Raw genomic sequence first — 20,443 nt, forward strand, 5'->3', positions numbered from 1 at the left:
TTAATACCTGGACTCTTGTCGTAACCTGCAGCCACAGCAGCAAAAGTGGGGTTGCCATTTTTCCCAGGGAGAGAGGGTGTTTTTGTGATTTTGGATTTGCCACTACTTGTTGGTTTACTACAATCACTGCAAGAGGAATATAGGAAAGAAAAATATACTCAGAAAGTTAAGATATTGGAAAATACAGAGAATTGTATAGCTGTAAAATCAGTTGCAATCAGTTCATAAACATATATAGAATACATGCATATATTTGCATTTATGTGAATAAATGTGTGAAATATTTAACCAGCTTCACATTTCTCCAATTGAAAAGGATGCTTCTAACATGCCCAGCACATTTAATAGCTCTCAATCTGAGAATTTCAAGATCACCTTCTATTACTAGACCAAAAATAATACAAGTACTTAAAAGGGAACATGAGCTATATTTTTTTAAGAACTTTGAATAGTTTGATTATAGTAGAAACTACTTATCAATAATTTGACATGGATTTAGGTGATTTCTGGTCATTCATGACTGGCGGGTTGGGGAGGAAAGGAAGTTGCTTAACTACTGCCAGGCTGAGCTGTGCTCTTGATAGATGAACACTTTTGATACAAGTTGAACAATCAGATTCACGAACAATGAGCATCTTTCTGCTTTGGAGTCTAGGCCAGGGGTTCCTAATCTGGGGTCACTGGACCCATGGTTAATGGTACGGGTCCATGGCACAAAAAAAAAAAGGTTGGGAATCCCTGGTCTAGGCAGAGGGGTTTAACCATGCCCAAACAATTACCAATCAAACCCTAGAGAGTACAGTGGAGACACAAGAGACTGCAGATACTGGAATCTGGAGCAAAATAAATGTGAGGCACTCGGCAGATCAAGCAGTATCTGTCCTGACCCTAAATGCCAACATCCCTTGATATGCTATAGTCTGTACAGTTTAGTATTCCAGATTACAATATGTAAAGTTTGAAAATTTGATCTTGTGTTAAGTTGGCCATGAAAGATGGAACAACCTATTGACAACCAAGATTGATAATACAAAGAAAGATACTTGGACAAAGTATCAAGGGGTCTGATTTGCCTGGCTTTCAGGAGATCACAGAGCAAAGAAAATGAATTAATATTAACCAAGCAACTAAGAAATCCATGTGCATGTTTATAAACCTTTCTTTAATCGGTTATGCTTAGCTACAGATGGGATTAGTTGGTGACTGAAGAATAAAATATGCCATCAGCAAAACAGCATAAATGAGCTGTTGGGAAAGTGATGGAGAGAACAAAATAATAAAAAGCAAGTAATAGTCAATTTAAATAAATAGAGGAATACACCAGCTCTGTTCTACAGTTAATGTCCTCCTCCAGCTGAAAGCGTACTAGCATTCAATACTTTTAAGAACTGGATTTTGAAAAATTTAAATCCTTATTTCTGCTAGTTCAACAAATTACAATCCCAGTTTACAAACATGCAAGAAATGGATTAATTTCCAACAGGCATCTATCGAAATATTTAACCCTACCGCCAGAGGGTTAAAAGGACCTTTTTCGGGTCTAATGATATACAATTCTATTATTTCTTGTGTGGTACTCCATGTTTGAGAAGATTGTGAAAGAACTATTTGTAAAGTTGACTAGGCATGCCCAAGGAAATTGAAAACCAAGGATGGTAAATAGAAATTTAAACAAAAATATTAACATACGAATCTTACTCAGCAATACACAGGCACAAATGACTAAAGCACACCACTTACTAGGAATAACAATGATAAAACAAATGGAGGTAAGAACGGCAGGGATAGATGATGCAATACATGAAATTATTTCAAATAAATAAAGCAAAATGGAACAGAAATCCAAGAACTGATATATTCACTAGAAAATTCTTTAGTCATATAGAATATCTATTCTGTCAAATATAAATTCTTCTTTTGCAAATCTAAACTTTGGCATACAGAGAAAGAAAACAAACACGTTATGGACAGTGAACTCTATACCTATTGTTGACAATGCTGCTATAACTGGGAGCACGGAAAATTAAATTGTGTGATGACACAGGTGGAGGAGATGGAGGTCCAGGCATAGGTGAACTTTGTCTCTTCAGGAAAACATCGGCATTAAGGGTCTGGATCGAGAGCTGCTGAAGACTGTCTGAACCTAGAAAAAAAAAAGCAAGTCCATAAATTTAAAACATCTTATGCATTAATAATCCACAATCCAACCTTTGTTTCGAAGCTTGACTTTTAAATTCTGTCTACTATACTGTAGTAAGTTTCCAATTCAAAAGGAGTCTGCAGAGTACAAACAGGAACAAGTCTCTTGCTTGCAAACAAATTACACGCTCCATGGTTAACACATAACAACACCCTTTCCTGTGGGATGCTTTCAAAATCACTACATGTTGAAACTTGAAAATAGAGGTCAAATAGTATTTTGATGAATTAAATGCAAAATGCTGCGCAAGTGAAAAAAAATATACATCCGTAATGATCAACTTACTGCTACTAGACTTGGGAACAGGTACAATGTCCCATTCGGGAGGTGGGGAGTCTTTCTCTCCCTCTGAACTGCTGCTGTTCCCCATTTCTTGGCCAGAACCACTTGACATAAACTTGACTAGTGGTGATGGTCTCCCATCTACTAGTTTACCAGGCACTAGAGATAAACAGATTTTGATAATCATTAGTTTTGGACATTATAAAGCACAACTTCTTAAAATGCATTTATAATTTAACAGAAATAAAATACTTACCTCTTTTTGGCATGTTCCTTAGCTTGGGGCAACTTGTCAATGTTGTTGATGGCATTTTGGTTGGAAAGGTTTTGCGCTGTTTGTTCTCTAATGGAGTAGTATATGGCAATTCTAGTGAGCTAAACACAAGAAAGCATCAATCAGCATTTAAGAAAATATATATCTTCTCTAAATATTTAGATGACAGATGGGCTTTACCTTGACTTAATGTCATTCTGGGTTTCCTTTTTGATATTTCCTAGGGATTTCTTTCCTTTATACTTCAACATCTGAAATACATCTGCATCATCTTTCTCTTTGACAGATGACATTGTTTTCCCTTTTTTCTTATCTGAATCTGGAGACTACATACAAGAAAAAAAAGTTAGCCAACTTCTACCTGGAATTTTTGGTCACAAATCATTTATTCCACCCTCAACATACATCCAGTTATTCAGCCAGTAATTCTACATGGATTTTCATCTTATCACTATGTCCTAGACACTAGCATCACGTCCCTCAAAGTCAGCTGAAATCGTTGGCAGTTGAAAATGCTTAATTGTTTACAAAAGGGTTGAGGGCATCATCTTTCATCTTATCATAAAGAGTGGTGGATAGTCACCCTAATTCCATCTCTAATACCCATTTACCTCAGGACTACTTTCTTGCACTAACCCATAATCAGTAGTGAATATACTCAAAACTCAGCCTCCACACAGTCCTTTGGGTGCAGTATCCTTCCACTATATACAGAACTTCAAAGACTGGGAAAATCAAGTTTTAAGTACACTGAGAAATCATGGTCTTTTATTGAAATGAAAGACAACCAACCTCTTTGAGGGGTGATTCAACGTCTGGATTGGATGTTTCAGTGGTAGTGGATGAGCTGTCTTCATTATCTGCATCTTTTAATTCATCCTCCAGTGGTTTTCCTTTTACCCGTTTGTCTTTCTCTTCACGTTTTTTCTGTGCTTTAGTTTTGCGCTGTAATTTTACTTTCCCTGTAAATCACGGTAAGAAATAGTTTACAACTTCAGTGGAAATTTCAAAGGTTTAAGCCTTTATGTATTGGTTTGGACTAATGACAAAACATGCTTGGACAAAATGTTTGGGTATGTAGTCTGTGTCACCATAAAGCACTTTATTGCTGCAGTAAGATCCAACATCTTGTTGTGAGCTAATGTCAGAAAAGTAGGGCTGTATTTCTGGAGTATGTGGTTGGGGGTGAGAAAAATAGACCAAGACAAAGTACATCACTACACAGTTCAAATATCTGATGCCTTTCCTACAGCAGTTTTCACAGAATAGACTAACCATCCTAGGCAAGCGTGATGTGAGTGGCACTAGACAGGTGGCAGATCTTCATTTCCAAAATAAATAAAATGAAAATTTTGGTATCCTTGAAACTGCTCTCAACTTGGGACTTAAAGTTCTATAGAGAAACCAAACTTAAAACTATATGAATGGGGAAATCCAAATATTTGCATTAGCTATTTAAAACAAAAAAGCCAAGAGGTCATTCACCTCAAACTCCTTCCCAGCTCACTAATAAAGATGGATTCAAGAATATAAGCATTAGGAGGTTAATAACTAGTTGTTGGTAGGACATTCGTTAGTAAAATGTTATTTGTTTTGTTCATTTATAAGAGATGAGGATGAATTTCTTTAGCCAAAGGGTAATGAATCTGTAGAATTTATTGCCATTGGGTTATTTAAAGCAGTGGTTGATAGGTACTTGATAGTCATGCGGAGAAGGTACAATAATGGTGTCGAGAAGGATAATAAATCAGTCATGATGGATGGTGGAACAGACTCCATGGGCCAAATAGCCTAATTCCATTCCAGGTATTATGGTCTCAAACTTCTTTACCGTGCAACGTATCACCAACTTTGGAATCATTCACAACTGAGTATTGATGCTACTTAAAATCTCATCAAGATCGTTAGAAAGATGACAATCAACAGATCTGGCATATTTCTGTTCACAGGCCTCCCATCTGTGAAGTAACCTTTTAATATCACCACTTTATCACGTCCATTGAGCCAATTTGGCATCCAAAAGACTAACTCACTCGAGATCACATATTCTCACCTTGTAGACCAGCCAATCATGTGGGGCTCTGTCAAAGGCCTTGCAGAAGCCCATGTAAAGAAAGTCTACGACCGTGCCCTCAACAAACCTCTTCAAAAACAAAACGCAAATTTTTGAGAATTTTCCATGCACAAACCCATGCTGGCAGTCTTCCATTCCCCGTCAGGAAGGCCTTAAAGCCCTCGTGCTTCTTTCTACAATAAATATCGAACCAGTTCCCTTCCACCTTGCTGAACTTTCTTTTGCCCTGACCAAAACTCTCTTTTGACTCCTCTCTTTCCACCAAACAAAGGTATAGTCATGGGGACCCATGTGAGCCCTAGCTATGCATTGGTTATGTGGAACAGTCACAAACACGAGAAAATCTGCAGATGCTGGAAATCCAAAGTAACACACACACAATGTTGGAGGAACTCAGCAGGCCAGGCAGCATCTATGGAAAAGTTTGCAGTTGACATTTTGGGCAGAGACCCTTCATCAGGACTCTTTTCCATAGATGCTGCCTGACCTGCTGAGTTCCTCTAGCATTTATGTGTTGGATATGGAACAATTCCTGTTCCGAACTTTCTCTGGTAGCACTCCATCTCTTTCTCCGTTACACTGATGAATGCATTGGTGCAGATTCTTGCACCCATGCAGAACTCAATTTTATCACTTGGCCGCCAGCTTGCACCCTGCTCTTAAATTCATGTGTTCATTTCTGATACTTCTCTCCTTTTTCTAGTTCTCAGGGGACAAACAGTCCACTAATATTTACTAGACTCCCACAGTGACACAAACTACATCTCTTCCCACCCTGTCTTTCCTAAGGATGCCATTTCTTTCTCCCAGATTCTCTATCTCAGCCATATGTGTACTCATGATGAGGATTTCTGTTCCAGGACATCTGAAAGGCAATCCATTTTCAGAAAGTGTGGCTTCACTTCTACAGTGGTTGAAGGAGCCCAATCCTGCACCTCCTTTGTTTTTCATACTTCTGTTGTCACTCTGCCTTCCTCCTGGACAGTACAGAGATAGTTTCCCTCCTACTCACCTGTCACCACATGAGCCTCTACATCCAACTTATTATGTTTACTCATTTCCACCAGCTGCACAATCTCAACACCAGCCATATCTCCTCCGTACCCCTATCTGTCATAGGCAGGGAGCACTTCCCCTGACTCTCTGGCCCACTCATCCCTCTATATCTATCCATCCTTGACCCCTGGCACTTAAGCCTGCCAACACAGTAGATGTAGCACTTGCCCTTACAGCTTCCCACTCACCACCATAATTCAGATACTTAAACAGCCCTTCCAGGTGAGGCAAAAGTTCACATGCATCTCTTTCAACTTTGCCTACTGCATTTGGTGCTCCTGATGAGGCAACGAGGCTAAGTACAGACTGTATAACCGTTTTGCAGAGCACCTATGCTCAGTCAACAATGGCCTTCCCGAGCTCCCAGTTACAGACCAGTTCAACTCACCTTCCATTCCTACACTGACCAGCCATACTTGGTCTTCTCTGCTACCAGGATGAAGCCCAAACTAGAGGAATACCACCTTCTTGTCTACAAACCCAATGGTATGGATATTCAATTTTCCAATTTAAGATAGCCCCTTTTGTCCTTTCTCCCTCTGTCACTCCTCCCACACATCTTTTGATCTTCCTCTGGTCCTCCCATTTGTTCCCTTTCCTATTGACCTCACCACCTACCCCACCATCTACAAAATCTGACTGTCCAGGTAGACCCATTATCTCTGCCTGCTCCTGCCCCACTGGATGTGCCCTCATACCTCAACATTCCATCTCCCCTTGGTTCAGTCCCTTCCCAGCTATATCTGTGAAACTTCATGCTCTTGATCTCCTCACTAACTTTCAATTCCCTGGCCTTGACCACCTCATTTTCACCATGGATATCCAGTCCCTATACACTTCTATCCCCTATCAGGAGGCCTTAAAGCTCTCTGCTTCTTTCTCAATAAAAGAACCAGCCAGTTCCCCTCCACCACCACCCTCCTCCATCTGGCAAAACTAATCCTTGCCCTTAACAATTTGTACTTCAGCTCCTCCACTTCTCCAGACTCTAGGGGTAGCCATGTCACTCATATGGATCCCAGTTAAACCTGCATTTTTGGTGGCTATGGAGAACAGTCCACGTTCCAAGCCTTCCCTAGTAATGCTCAACTCTTCCTCCGCTGACAACTGCATTGGTGCTGCTACATGCGCTCATGTTGAGCTAGTCGATTTCATTAACTTTGCATCTAACCCTGCCCTTAAATTCACTTGGTTCATTTCTGACAACTCCCTGCCCTTTTTTGATCTCTGCCTCCATCTGTGGAGACAAACTGCCGGCTGATATCTTTTAAAAACCTAACGATTCCCACGGCTATCTTGACTCTTCCCACCCCGTCTTCTGTAAAAATGCTATTTCTTTTTCTCAGTTCCTTCATCTCTGCCACATCTACAGTGGCATGCAGAAGTTTGGGCACCTTGGTCAAAATTTCAGTTACTGTGAATAGTTGAGTGAGCAGAAGATGAACTGATCTGCAAAAGTCAAAGTTAAAGATGAAACATTCTTTTCAACAGTTTAAGCAAGATTAGTGTATTATTTTTGTTTTGCACAATTTTAGAGTGAAGGAAAGGAGCACCATGCAAAAGTTTGGGCACCACAAGAGATTTGAGCTCTCAGATAACTTTTACCATGGTTTGTTCACAGTCATTGTTAGGAAAAGCCAGATGATGCAAATTTCAAAGCTTTATAAATACCCCGACTCATCAAACCTTGTCCCAACAATCAGCAGCCATGAGCTCCTCTAAGCAGCTGCCTAGCACTCTGAAAATTAAATAAATGATGCCCACAAAGCAGGAGAAGGCTATAAGAAGATAGCAAAGCATTTTCAGGTAGCCGTTTCCTCATTTCGTAATGTAATTAAGAAATGGCAGTTAACAGGAACGGTGGAGGTCAAGTTGAGGTCTGGAAGAGCAAGAAAATTTTCCGAGAGAACTGCTAGTAGGATTGCTAGAAAGGCAAATCAAAACCCCCGTTTGACTGCAAAAGACCTTCAGGAAGATTTAGCAGACTCTGGAGTGGTGGTGCACTGTTCTACTGTGCAGTGACACCAGCACAAATATGACCTTCATGGAAGAGTCATCAGAAGAAAACCTTTCCTGCATCCTCAGCACAAAATTCAGTGTCAGAAATTTGCAAAGGAACATCCAAACATCCAGATGTAATAGTGGCCAAAGGAACTAGGGTAAAGGATGAACTGAAGGAAATTTATATTAGGCAAGAAACGGTGTTGGATAGACTGTTGAGTCTGAAGGCTGATAAGTCCCCGGGACCTTATGGTCTGCATCCCAGAGTACTTAAAGAGGTGGCTCAAGAAATCGTGGACGCAATGGTAATCATTTTCCAATGTTCTATAGATTCAGGAACAGTTCCTGCTGATTGGAGGGTGGCTAATGTTGTCCCACTTTTCAAGAAAGGAGGAAGGGAGAAAACAGAGAATTATAGACCAGTTAGCCTGACGTCAGTGGTGGGAAAGATGCTGGAGTCAATTATAAAAGAGGAAATTATGACACATTTGGATAGCAGTAGAAGGATCAGTCTGAGTCAGCATGGACTTATAAAGGGAAAATCATGCTTGACTAATCTTATGGAGTTTTTTGAGGATGTAACTATGAAAATGCACAAGGGAGAGCCAGTGGATGTAGTGTACCTGGACTTCCAGAAAGCTTTTGATAAAGTCCCATATAGGAGATTAGTGGGCAAAATTAGGGCACATGGTATTGGGGGCAGAGTACTGACATGGATTGAAAATTGGCTGGTTGACAGGAAACAAAGAGTAGCAATTAACGGGTCCCTTTCAGAATGGCAGGCTGTGACCAGTGGGGTACTGCAAGGTTCGGTGCTGGGACCGCAGCTGTTTACAATATACATTAATGATTTGGATGAAGGGATTAAAGGTAACATTAGCAAATTTGCTGATGACACAAAGCTGGGTGGCAGTGTGAAATGTCAGGAGGATGTTATGAGAATGCAGGGTGACTTGGACAGGTTGCGTGAGTGGGCAAATGTATGGCAGATGCAGTTTAATGTGGATAAATGTGAGGTTATCCACTTTGGTGGCAAGAACAGGAAGGCAGATTACTATCTAAATGGAGTCAAGTTAGGAAAAGGGGAAGTACAACGAGATCTAGGTGTTCTTGTACATCAGTCAATGAAAGCAAGCATGCAGGTACAGCAGGCAGTGAAGAAAGCTAATGGCATGCTGGCCTTTATAACAAGAGGAATTGAGTATAGGAGTAAAGAGGTCCTTCTGCAGCTGTACAGGGCCCTGCTGAGACCCCACCTGGAGTACTGCGTGCAGTTTTGGTCTCCAAATTTGAGGAAGGACATTCTTGTTATTGAGGGAGTGCAGTGTAGGTTCACAAGGTTAATTCCTGGAATGGCGGGACTGTCATATGTTGAAAGATTGGAGCGACTGGGCTTGTATACACTGGAATTTAGAAGGATGAGAGGGGATCTGATTGAAACATATAAGATTATTAAGGGATTGGACATGCTGGAGGCAGGAGGCTGATGGGTGAGCCCAGAACTAGAGGCCACAGTTTTAGAATAACGGGTAGGCCATTTAGAACTGAGATGCAGAAAAACTTTTTCACCCAGAGAGTGGTGGATATGTGGAATGCTCTGCCCCAGAAGGCAGTGGAGGCCAAGTCTCTGGATGCATTCAAGAGAGAGTTAGATAGAGCTCTTATAGATAGTGGGGTCAAGGGATATGGGGAGAGGGCAGGAACGGGGTACTGATTGTGTATGATCAGCCATGATCACAGTGAATGGCGGTGTTGGCTGGAAGGGCCAAATGGCCTACTCCTGCACCTACTGTCTATTGTCTAAACAAGCCTGATGCATTTTGGAAACAAGTCCTGTGGACTGATGAAATTAAAATAGAACTTTTTGGCCACAAAGAGCAAAGGTATGTTTGGACAAAAAAGGTGCAGAATTTCATGAAAAGAACACCTCTCCAACTGTTAAGCACAGAGGTGGATCGATCATGCTTTAGGCTTGTGCTGCAGCCAGTGGCACAAGGAACATTTCACTGGTAGAGGGAAGAATGAATTCAATTAAATACCAGCAAATTCTGGAAGCAAACATCACACTGTCTGTAAAAACGTTGAAGATGAAAAGAGGAAGGCTTCTACAACAGGATAATGATCCTAAACACACCTCAAAATCCACAATGGACTACCTCAAGAGATGCAAGCTGAAGGTTTTGCCATGGCCATCATAGTCCCCCAGCCTAAACATCATCGAAAGTCTGTGGATAGAACTCAAAAGAGCAGTGCATGCAAGATGGCCCAAGAATCTCACAGAACTAGAAGCTTTCTGCAAAGAAGAATGGGCGAAAATCCCCCAAACAAGAATTTAAAGACTCTTAGCTGGCTACAGAAAGCTTTTAAAGCTGTGATACTTGCCAAAGGGGGTGTTACTAAGTACTGCCACGCAGGGTGCCCAAACTTTTGCTTCAGGCCCTTTCCTTTTTTTGTTATTTTGAAACCGTAAAAGACGGAAATAGAAAAGTAATCTTGCTTAAAATATTAAAGAAACGTGTTATCTTTAACTTTATGCCTTTTGGAAAGCAGGTCATCTTTTACTCGCTTAGCTATTCACAGTAACAGAAATTTTGACCCCGGGGTGCCCAAACTTTTGTATGCCACTGTATTCCCAGGATGCAGCTTTCCTTTCTTTAAAGAATGGGGTTTCCCTTTCTCCACCAATGATGCGGCCCTCACCTGCATATCCTCATTTCCCAGATATCTGTGTTCACCCCATCTTCCTGTCATCTTCAGTGATGGAATTCCTCATCCTTACCCACCACCTCATGATCCATTGCACCCAAAACATTCTCCAGTTCTTCCGCTATCTTCAGTTCTTACTCCCCAACTCTCTGCTTCCTGCAAGGATCATTCCCTCAGTATTTACCCTGTCCATTTGTCCACCCTCACTAATCTTTCTCCTAGCACTTATCCCTGCAAGTGGTCAAAGTGAGTGTCACACCTGCCTATTCACCTCCACCCTCACCTCCATTCAGGGCCCCAATCAGTTCAGGCAACACTTCATTAGGGGTCATCTATTGTATCTGGTGCTCCCAATGCAGTCCCCGCTATATTGGTGAGACCTGTAGTGAATTGGGGTACCCCCTCGTTGTACACCTCTGCTCCATCCACCAAAAGCAGAACTTCCTGGTAGCCTGACATTTTAATTCCCATTCTCGCTCTGTCACGCCAGTCCATGGCCTCCTCTTGTGACACAATGAGGCCACCCTCTGCGTGGAAGAGTAACACCTTATATTCCATCTGGGTAGCCTCCAACCTGATGACATGAATATCGATTTCTCCATCTGGTAATAATAATTTTTAAAAATCCCTCTCCCTCACATCATCTTCTAATCCACACTCTGGCCTCCTACCCCTTCTCACCTATTACCTCCTACTGGTGCCCCTCCTCCTTTCCATTCTCCTATGCTCCACTCTCCTCTCCTATCAGATTCCTTCTTTTCCAGCCCTTTATTTCTCCCACCTACCTGGCTTCACTTATCACCTCCTAGCAATCCCTTCTACCCACACCCTGCACCCTTTCTATTCTGGCATCTTCCCCCTTCCTTTCAAGTCCTGAAGGTGGGTCTTGGCCTGATATTTATAGCATCTACAGAATTTGTGTTTAGACACCCAGCCCCCTTCATTCACCTTCATCCCCTACCTACTCTCAACCCGCTTCACACACAAGTTTCCCTACCTCATCTGGTTCTAAATGCAATTTAACTCTCCCTAATAGTCCCCATTCTGACCTCCTTCAATTATCAAAATCTAGCTCTGGTAGCCTTTTGTGTTCTTGCTGGTCTCCCTCTAGCGGCTTCACGCTCTCCTCCCCCATCTTGGCATTGTTTCTCTTTTTTATCTCAAAGTAGATTTATCAAAGTACATGCAGTATATTTTGCCATATACTACCTCGAGTCATTTACAGGAAAATAAATACAATAAAATTATAATAATATACACAAACAGATAAAGGCAGACAAACAACCAATGTGGAAAAGACAAATTGTGAAAATAATTTTTTTTTAAATGGAACTGGGAATGTCAGTTGTATGGTCCTTGAAAGCTATCAGATTTGGAGTTGGGTGGGTGAAGCTGGTTCAGGAGCCTAATGATTGTAGTGTGAGAACAGCACAATGTTGTGAGGCTACGTGCAGCTCCAGTACATCACAGTATTTTCTTTTATTTTGTGTTCACAGTTTGTCTTCTTTTGCCTATTGGCTGTTTGTCAACCTGTGTGTAATTGTTCATTGATTCCATTGAAGTTCTTTATTCCACTATGAGTGCCTGCAAGAAAATGAATCTCAGGGGTGTATATGGTGGCAAATTGGTAATAAATATAACTGTTCCTGAACCTGATGATGTGGGTCCCAAAGCTCCTGTACCTCCTATCCAATGGTAGTAGCAAGAAGAGAGCATGGCCTGGATGGTGGGGGTCCTTGACAGATTCTTGTGGCTGTGCTCTATTTAAATATGCTCAATGGTGGGGTGGGATTCGGCAGTAATGGACTATATCTACCACTTCCTGCAAACATTTTTTCATTCATGCATATTGGTGTTTCCATACAAGGCCGTGATGCAACCGGTTAGGATACTCTCCACAGTGCATCTATAGATATTTGTTAAAATTTTAGGTGACATGCTGAATTTATGCAAACTTTTAAGGAAGTAGAGGCACTGTCGTACCTTCTTGGTGATGGCATTTGTGTGTTGGTGTCAGGACAGATCCTCTGACATGATAACACCAAGTTACTGTCTCTCTCCACCTCCAATCCACTAATGAGGTCTGGCTTGTGGAACTCTGGCTACCTCTTGTAGTTGATAATCAGCTCTTTGGTCTTGCTGACACTGAGCGAGAGTCTGTTGCTGTGGGCACTATTCAACCAGGTTTTCAAACTCCCTCCTATATGCAGATTCATCACTTTTAATTGGGCGAACAATAGCAGTGTCTTCAGCAAACTTAAAGACAGCACTGGAGTTGTACCTAGCCACACAGTTTTAAGTATAAAGGGAGCAGAGCAGGGAGCTAAGTACACAACCTTGCAGTGCATCTGTGCCGATGGTGATTGTGGAGGAGCTACCGTTGCCAATCTGCTCTGACTGGGGTCTGCAAAGGAGGAAATCGAGGATCCATTTGCTCAGGGAGGTATCGAGGCCCAGGTCTTGGGGCTTAGGGATGAGTTGAGGAGATGACAGTGTTGAATGCTGAGCTGTAGTCAATGAAGAGCATCCTGACGTATGTATCTTGATCAGCCACAGCAACAGTCAGTCTCTCTGCCTCTACATGTCATTCACCTGCCACTTTCCAACTCCACCTCTCCTAACTGCCACTACCTGTCTGTCATCTTATGCCCCTACTCAGTCCACCAATTGCCTCAAAATCCTTTCTCACTGCTCCCCTTCTCCTCTAACACCGGGCTTCTTGCCTACCCAGCTGTGTTTTGTCCTGAAACACCGGCATTCCCGTTTTCCACAGATGCTGCTTTGCTCATTGAATTGTTACTCCAGATTCCAGCATCTACAGTCTCTTGTGTCTGCAATTAGTCCTTGCCTTTCAGAATGCAGATGAAATCCTGTCTTTCAGAAACCCCTTTTAACCCCCTTAACTTTTCCACCATTGAGTTGGCCTGTCTCTTCCTTGAAGCAGTTCTTAAATAAAGGCACAACATTATCTGCTCTTCAGTCTTCCAGTATTTCACCCCCATCTAAAAATACAAAAATCCCTGCTAGGACTCCAGCAATTTATTTCCTTGCACCTTACATCATCCTAGGACATACCTTGTCAGACCACAGGGATTAATCAACCTTTATGCAACTTGTGACCATCAACATCTGTTTTGCAATGGTGGCACATTTCAGGACATCATTGTCTTCACTAGATTCTATGACCTTCTCCACAGTAACTTGTGACATGAAGTATTCATTTAACAGCTTGTTCATCTCCCATGGCTCTATAACAGATGACCACACTGATTCTTAATGGGTCCTATTCCCTTTAATTATCTTTTTGCTCCTGATCTACTTACAGGAAATATTTTAGAATTCACCTTTAACTTAACTGTAATGAATATCTCATATCCCTTCTTTATCTTGCTGATTTCCTCAAGTGTACTGCTCCATCCCTTATACTCAAGGGATTCATTTGATCTCACTTGCCTATACCTGACATATGCCTCTTTTTACCAGACCAGAGCCTCAAAATCCTGTGTCACCAGAGCTCCCACCAACCTAGAATATAACAAAGATTATAACATTATAACCAGCCTAAGGTTACAAAGCTTGGAAAAGAAAACAGATTGTCTAATAAGGATGGACTGCCTAAAATTGTATTTGTTGAATTTTTGGAAGAATAAATAGGTGGATGAGAGGAAGACTTGACAGAAATGAACAAAATCCCAAAAGTTCTTGACAAAGTGGATATAGGGGATTTTGTCTCCTAGAACCAAGATCTGGAGACTGCTGTACCTGTTTAAAAATAACAGTGTGGGGAATGGAAGATTAGGATGATGTGGGAGTAAAGTCAGAAAGAATCATACAGTCTCTATGGTCTACCGACAGGTACCTATTTACACTAAGCCTAGACAAGTCCCATTTATATTCTCTCCTTATTCTATTCCCCCACTCGCATTCTATCACTCACTTTGACAAACTAGGAGCAACTTCACATGACCAAATAAACTAGTAACTCACACATCTTTGGAACACAGGAGGAAACTGAAGCACTGAGGGTCACAAGGAGAACTAATAAACTCCATGCAGGTAGAACCAGGGATCATGATTGTAATGGGGTCCTGCTCCTTATCAGGTAAAAGCCTTTCATTCCAAGTACAGAATGTATGGTTCTTGCAACTGCTGACATTTAGCTTGACATCTGGCAATAATTGGTAAGCAACAGGGCACTGAATGCAACTATTACACAATCAGCCATTCATCCTGTGCACATTCCAAATCCATAAATAACCAATTCTACGTGGGACTCTGCAAATCCTTCTTGGCATTATCAATGATTACTCCTGCCAAAGTGAAAACTACCTGTGCCAAAATGCAAAGTCACCAGTTAATTTTAAAACCGGAGCAATTTTAAATTGGATGGCAAAGAATATGGTAGGAAGCACATGAGCAGATCACATACCATCTTCTATACTGCTGATATTTAAACTAAATAATCTGAAAAAAAAAGATCTAAGTGCATGGGGTAGAGGGGGAATCCTTTCTCTCAAGTGTTTGTTTCAATACTCTGCTGATCAAAATTTATAGATAGTTATGGCCCTGCAAAATCAAATCTAAAAGATCAAAGTAATCACTAATTAACCTAATCACCTCATCAAGCGCTGAATTCACACTGTGAAGTTTGATTTTGGATACTGTTGAGCCTGGATATAGGACAAGGTTCTGTGACTCAATTACTTGAAGCAGATTGTGCTGACGTTATTAATTCCATATGTGGTGGAAATCAGATGGAATACATTACACAGTTAAATCAGACCAAATAGCTTCTCTGAATAGTCTATAATAACTGGCAAAACCTTCAAAACAGCTATTAACTGAATAACCCATTTCCTACCACATTCATTGCAGCTTAGTCGAAGAAAAATTTTACAAGAAAAATACCGAACCAATTCAATGAAAGGAATTTCAGAGACACAGTACAATGTGCTGACAGGACCGGACAACATTTACTAAACAGGCTGAAATTCTGGAAAATGTTGGAGGAACTCAGCAAGTCAGGCAGCATCTTGATATGTGTTACTTTTGACTGCCAGCAGTTGCAAAACCTCTTGTGTTTTTGGAATTCTGACTATCAGGCACCCCCATTGACAGAAGGAAGCTCTTCGGTGCAAATAAATACACACTAAACTCACTGGCCACTTGATTAGTTACATACATATACCTGCTTGTTAATGCAAATATCTAGTCAGCCAATTGTGTGACAGCAACTCAGTGCATAAAAGCATGCTGACTAGTCAAGAGCTTCAGTTGTTGTTCAGACCAAACATCAGAATGAGGAAGAAATGTGACCCAAGTGACTTTGACCCCCCCCCCCAAATCATTAGGCTCTTGAACCAAAGGGAATAAATTCACTTTCCCCATCACTGAACTGTCCCACAACATATCAACTCACTTTCAAGGATTCTTTAGCTCACATTCTCAATATATATTGCTTATTTATTACTTTTTTCTTTTGTATTTGCACATTGGATGTTTGCCCGTCCTGTTGGAAGCGATCTTCCATTGACTCTACTGTTTCTCTTGGATTACCTTGTATGCCCACAAGAAAACAACTCTCAGGGTTGTATATGGTGATATACATGTCAAGTCAAGTCAACTTTTGTCATTTCGACCATAACTGCTGGTACAGTGCATAGTAAAAATGAGAATGTTTTTCAGGACCATGGTGTTACATGACACAGTACAAAAAACTAGACTGAACTACGTAATAAAAAATAGAGAAAGCTATACTAGACTACAGACCTACACTGGACTGCATAAAGTGCACAAAAACAGTACCAGCATTACAATAAATAATAAACAGGACAGTAGGGCAAGGTGTCAGTCCAGGCTTCGGGTATTGAGGAGTCTGATAGCTTGGGGGAAGAAAATGTTATATAGTCTGGTTGTAAGAGCCCGAATGCTTCGGAGTCTTTTCCCAGACGGCAGGCGGGAGAAGAGATTGTATGACGGGTGCATGGGGTCTTTCATAATGCTGTTTCCTTTGTGGATGCAGCGTGTAGTGTAAATGTCTGTGACGGCGGGAAGAGAGACCCTGATGATCTCCTCAGCTGACCTCACTATCTGCTGCAGGGTCTTGCGATCCGAGATGATGCAACTTCCGAACCAGGCAGTGATGCAGTTGCTCAGGACGCTCTCAATGCAATCCCTGTAGAATGTGATGAGGATGTGGGGGTGGGAGATGGACTTTCCTCAGCCTTCGCAAAAAGTAGAGACGCTGCTGGGCTTTCTTTGCTATGGAGCTGGTGTTGAGGGACCAGGTGAGATTCGCCCTTAATAATAAATTTAATTCAAACTTTGATAGTGTTGGTGGCAGACAGGGTGGTTTGAGTATCAAAGAAACTGCTGATCTCCCGGAATGTCATGCACAACAGTCTCTAGACATTACGGAGAATGGTGTGAAAAATAATAAAACATCCAGTGAGCAGATGAGAAGTCTTGTTAATGAGAAGTCAGAGGAGAATGGCCAGATTGATTCAAGCTTACAAGAAGCTGACAGTAACTCAAATAGATCAAAAAACATAGGAACAAAATTTGGCATTTAGCCTATCGAGTCTGCTCCACCATTCAATCATGCCTGAATCTTTTTTCCCCTCAGCCCCACCCCCAGCCTTCTCCCTATAACCATTGATGCTTTGGCCAATTGAGAACCTATCAACCTTTGCCTTAAGTACACACAATGACATAGAAACATAACACAATACAGACCCTTCAGCCCACAAAGTTGTGCCGAACATGCCCCTACCTTAGAAATTACTAGGCTTACCCACAGACCTCTATTTTTCTAAGCTCCATGTACCTATCTAAAAGTCTCTTAAAAGACCCTATCGTATTCGCCTCCACCACCGTTGCCAGCAGCCCATTCCAAACTCTCACCACTCTGAGTAAAAAACTTATTCCTGACATCTCCTCTGTACCTACTCCCTAGCACCTTAAACCTGTGTCCTCTTGTGGCAACCATTTCAGCCCTGGAAAAAAGCCTGTCTATCCCCACGATCAATGCCTCTCACCATTTTATACATCTCTATCAGGTCGCCTCTCTTCCTCCGTCGCTCCAAGGAGAAAAGGCCGAGTTCACTCAACCTATTCTCATAAGGCATGCTGCCAATCCAGGCACTATCCGTGTAAATATCCTCTGTACCCTTTCTATGGCTTCCACATCCTCCCTGTAGTGAGGTGACCAGAACTGAGCACAGTACTCCAAGTGGGGTCTGAGCAGGGTCCTATATAGCTGCAACATTACTCTCAGCTCCTAAATTCAATTCCACGATTGATGAAGGTCAATACACCATACACCTTCTTAACCACAGAGTCAACCTGCACAGCTGCTTTGAGCGTCTTATGGACTCAGACCCGAAGATCCCTCTGATCCTCCACACTGCCAAGAATCTTACCATTAATACTATATTCTGCCATCATATTTGACCTACCAAAATGAACTATTTCACTTATCTGGGTTGAACTCCATCTGCCACTTCTCAGCCCAGTTTTGCATCCTATCAATGTCCAACTGTAACCTCTGACAACCCTCCACACTATCCACAACACCTCCCACCTTTGTATCCTCAGCAAACTTACTAACCCATCCCTCCACTTCCTCATCCAGGTCATTTATAAAAACCATGAAGAGTTAGGGTCCCAGAACAGATCCCTGAGGCACACCATTGGTCACCGACCTCCATGCAGAATATGACCTGGTCTCCACAGCTGCCTGTGGTTACAAATTCCACAAATTCACCACCCTCTGGCTAAAGAAATTTCTCCACATCTGTCTTAAATGGATGGCCCTCTATCCTGAGGCTGTGCCCTCTTGTCCTAGACTCCCCTACCATGGGAAACATCTTTTCCACATCTACTCTGGCTAGGCCTCAGAGCTATCAAGCATTCCTTACATGATAACCCTTTAATTCCTGGACTCAGCTTTGTGAACCTCCTGTGAACCCTCTCTAATGCCAGCATATCTTTTCTAAATGAGGAGCCCAAAACTGTTCACAATACTCAAGGTGAGGCCTCACCAGTGCCTTATAAAGCCTCAGCATCACATCCCTGCTCTTGTATTCTAGACCTCTTGAAATGAATGCTAACATTGCATTTGCCTTTCTCATCACCGACTCATCCTGCAAGTTAACCTTTAGGGAGTTCAGCATAGGACTTCCAAACACTTTGCGTCTCAGGTTTCTGGATTTTCTTTCCATTTTGAAAATAGTTTACACATTTTGGTCTTCTACCAAAGTGCATGACCATGCATTTTCTAACATTGTATTTCATTTGCCACTTTCTTGCCCATTCTCCCATTCTGTCTAAGTCCTTCTGCAGCCTTCCTATTTCCTCAACACTATCTGCCCCACCAATCTTTGTATCATCTGCAAATGTGACAACAAAACCATCTATTCCGTCATCTAGGTAATTGATACACAACATAAAAAGAAGCAGCCCCAACACCGACCTCTACCGAACACCACTAGTCACTGGCAGCCAACCAGAAAACAATCTTTTTATTCCCACTCGCTGCCTCCTACCAGTCAGCCAATGCTCTAACCTCACCAGTAACTTTCCTGTAATACCATGGGCTCTTAACTTGGTAAGCAGCCTCATGTGTGGCACCTTGTCAAAGGCCTTCTGAAAATCCAAATATACACCATCCACTACACCCCCTTTATTTATCCTAGTTGTAATCCTCTCAAAAAATTCCAACAGGTGTGGGAGGCAAGATTTTTCTCTCAGGGTAACCATGCTGACTTTGTCCTATCTTGTCCTATGTCACCAAGTTCTCTATAACCTCATCCTTAACAATTGACTTCCCCATCTTTCCAACCACTGAGGTCAGGCTAACTGATCTATAATTTCCTTTCTGCTCTTTTCTTAAAGAGTGGAGTGACATTTGTAATTTTTCAGTCCTTCAGAATCATTCCAGAGTCTAATGATTCTTGAAAGATCATTACTAATACCTCCACAATATCTACTTCTACCCCTTTCAAAACCCTAGGGTGCAATTAATCTGATCCAAGTAACTTATGTACCTTTAGGTCTTTCAACTATTCGAGCACCTTCTCCCTTGTAATAGTAACTGCACTCACTTCTCTTCCCTCAGCCTTGAATACATGGCACATTGCTAGTGAAGACTGTCTTCATAGTGAAGACTGATGCAAAATACTCATTTAGTTCATCTGCCATCTCCTTATCATTATTATTTCTACGGCCTCATCTTCTAGCGGTCCTATATCCACTCTCATCTCTTATTTTTTATATATTTGCAGAATGTTTTTCTGTCCATCTTGATATTGTTTCAAATTTCATCTTTTCCCTCTTAATGTTTCTTAAGTTGTATTCTGTAGGTTTTTAAAAGCTTCCCAATCCTTCATCTTCCCATTAATTCTTGCTTTGCTGTATGCCCTCTCTTTTGCTCTTATATTAGCTTTGACTTCCCTTGTCAGCCACAGTTGTACTACTTTGCCATGAGTATTTCTTTGTTGCTGAAATACAAATAATCTACACCTTCCTTGTTTTTCCCCAGAAACTCATGCCATTGCTGCTCTGCTGTCATCCCTGCCAGCATATCCTTCCAATTTACTTTGGCCAACTCATCTCTCATACCACTGTAATTTCCTTTACTCTAATGAAATACTGCTACGTCAGACTTTACTTTCTCCCTATCAAATTCCAAGTTGAGCTCAATCATATTCTGATCACTGGTTCCTAAGGGTTCTTTTACCTTAAGCTCCCTAATTGCCTCCAGTTCATTATATAACACCCAATCCAGTATAGCTGATCCCCTAGTAGGCTCAACGACAAACTGCTCTAAAAAGCCATCTTGTAGGCATTC

At 41.6% G+C, this 20,443-nt stretch overlaps 1 protein-coding gene across 1 annotated transcript in view; it reads right to left on the reverse strand.

The window, feature by feature from the left end:
- The window catches only part of tmem131 (transmembrane protein 131), a 194,419-nt gene that overhangs the window by 12,763 nt on the left and 161,213 nt on the right, over nt 1-20,443 (reverse strand). Inside the window, exons 32-37 of the mRNA XM_073044097.1 lie at nt 3,549-3,718; nt 2,937-3,082; nt 2,739-2,857; nt 2,486-2,641; nt 1,984-2,143; nt 8-126 (exon numbers count right to left, since the gene is read on the reverse strand). Coding sequence (XP_072900198.1) covers nt 8-126; nt 1,984-2,143; nt 2,486-2,641; nt 2,739-2,857; nt 2,937-3,082; nt 3,549-3,718 — 870 coding nt within the window. The remainder of the gene's footprint in view (nt 1-7; nt 127-1,983; nt 2,144-2,485; nt 2,642-2,738; nt 2,858-2,936; nt 3,083-3,548; nt 3,719-20,443) is intronic.

This window comes from Hemitrygon akajei, chromosome 4, assembly GCF_048418815.1.
Source record: "Hemitrygon akajei chromosome 4, sHemAka1.3, whole genome shotgun sequence".
In the NCBI taxonomy this organism is placed as follows: Eukaryota; Metazoa; Chordata; class Chondrichthyes; order Myliobatiformes; family Dasyatidae; genus Hemitrygon; species Hemitrygon akajei.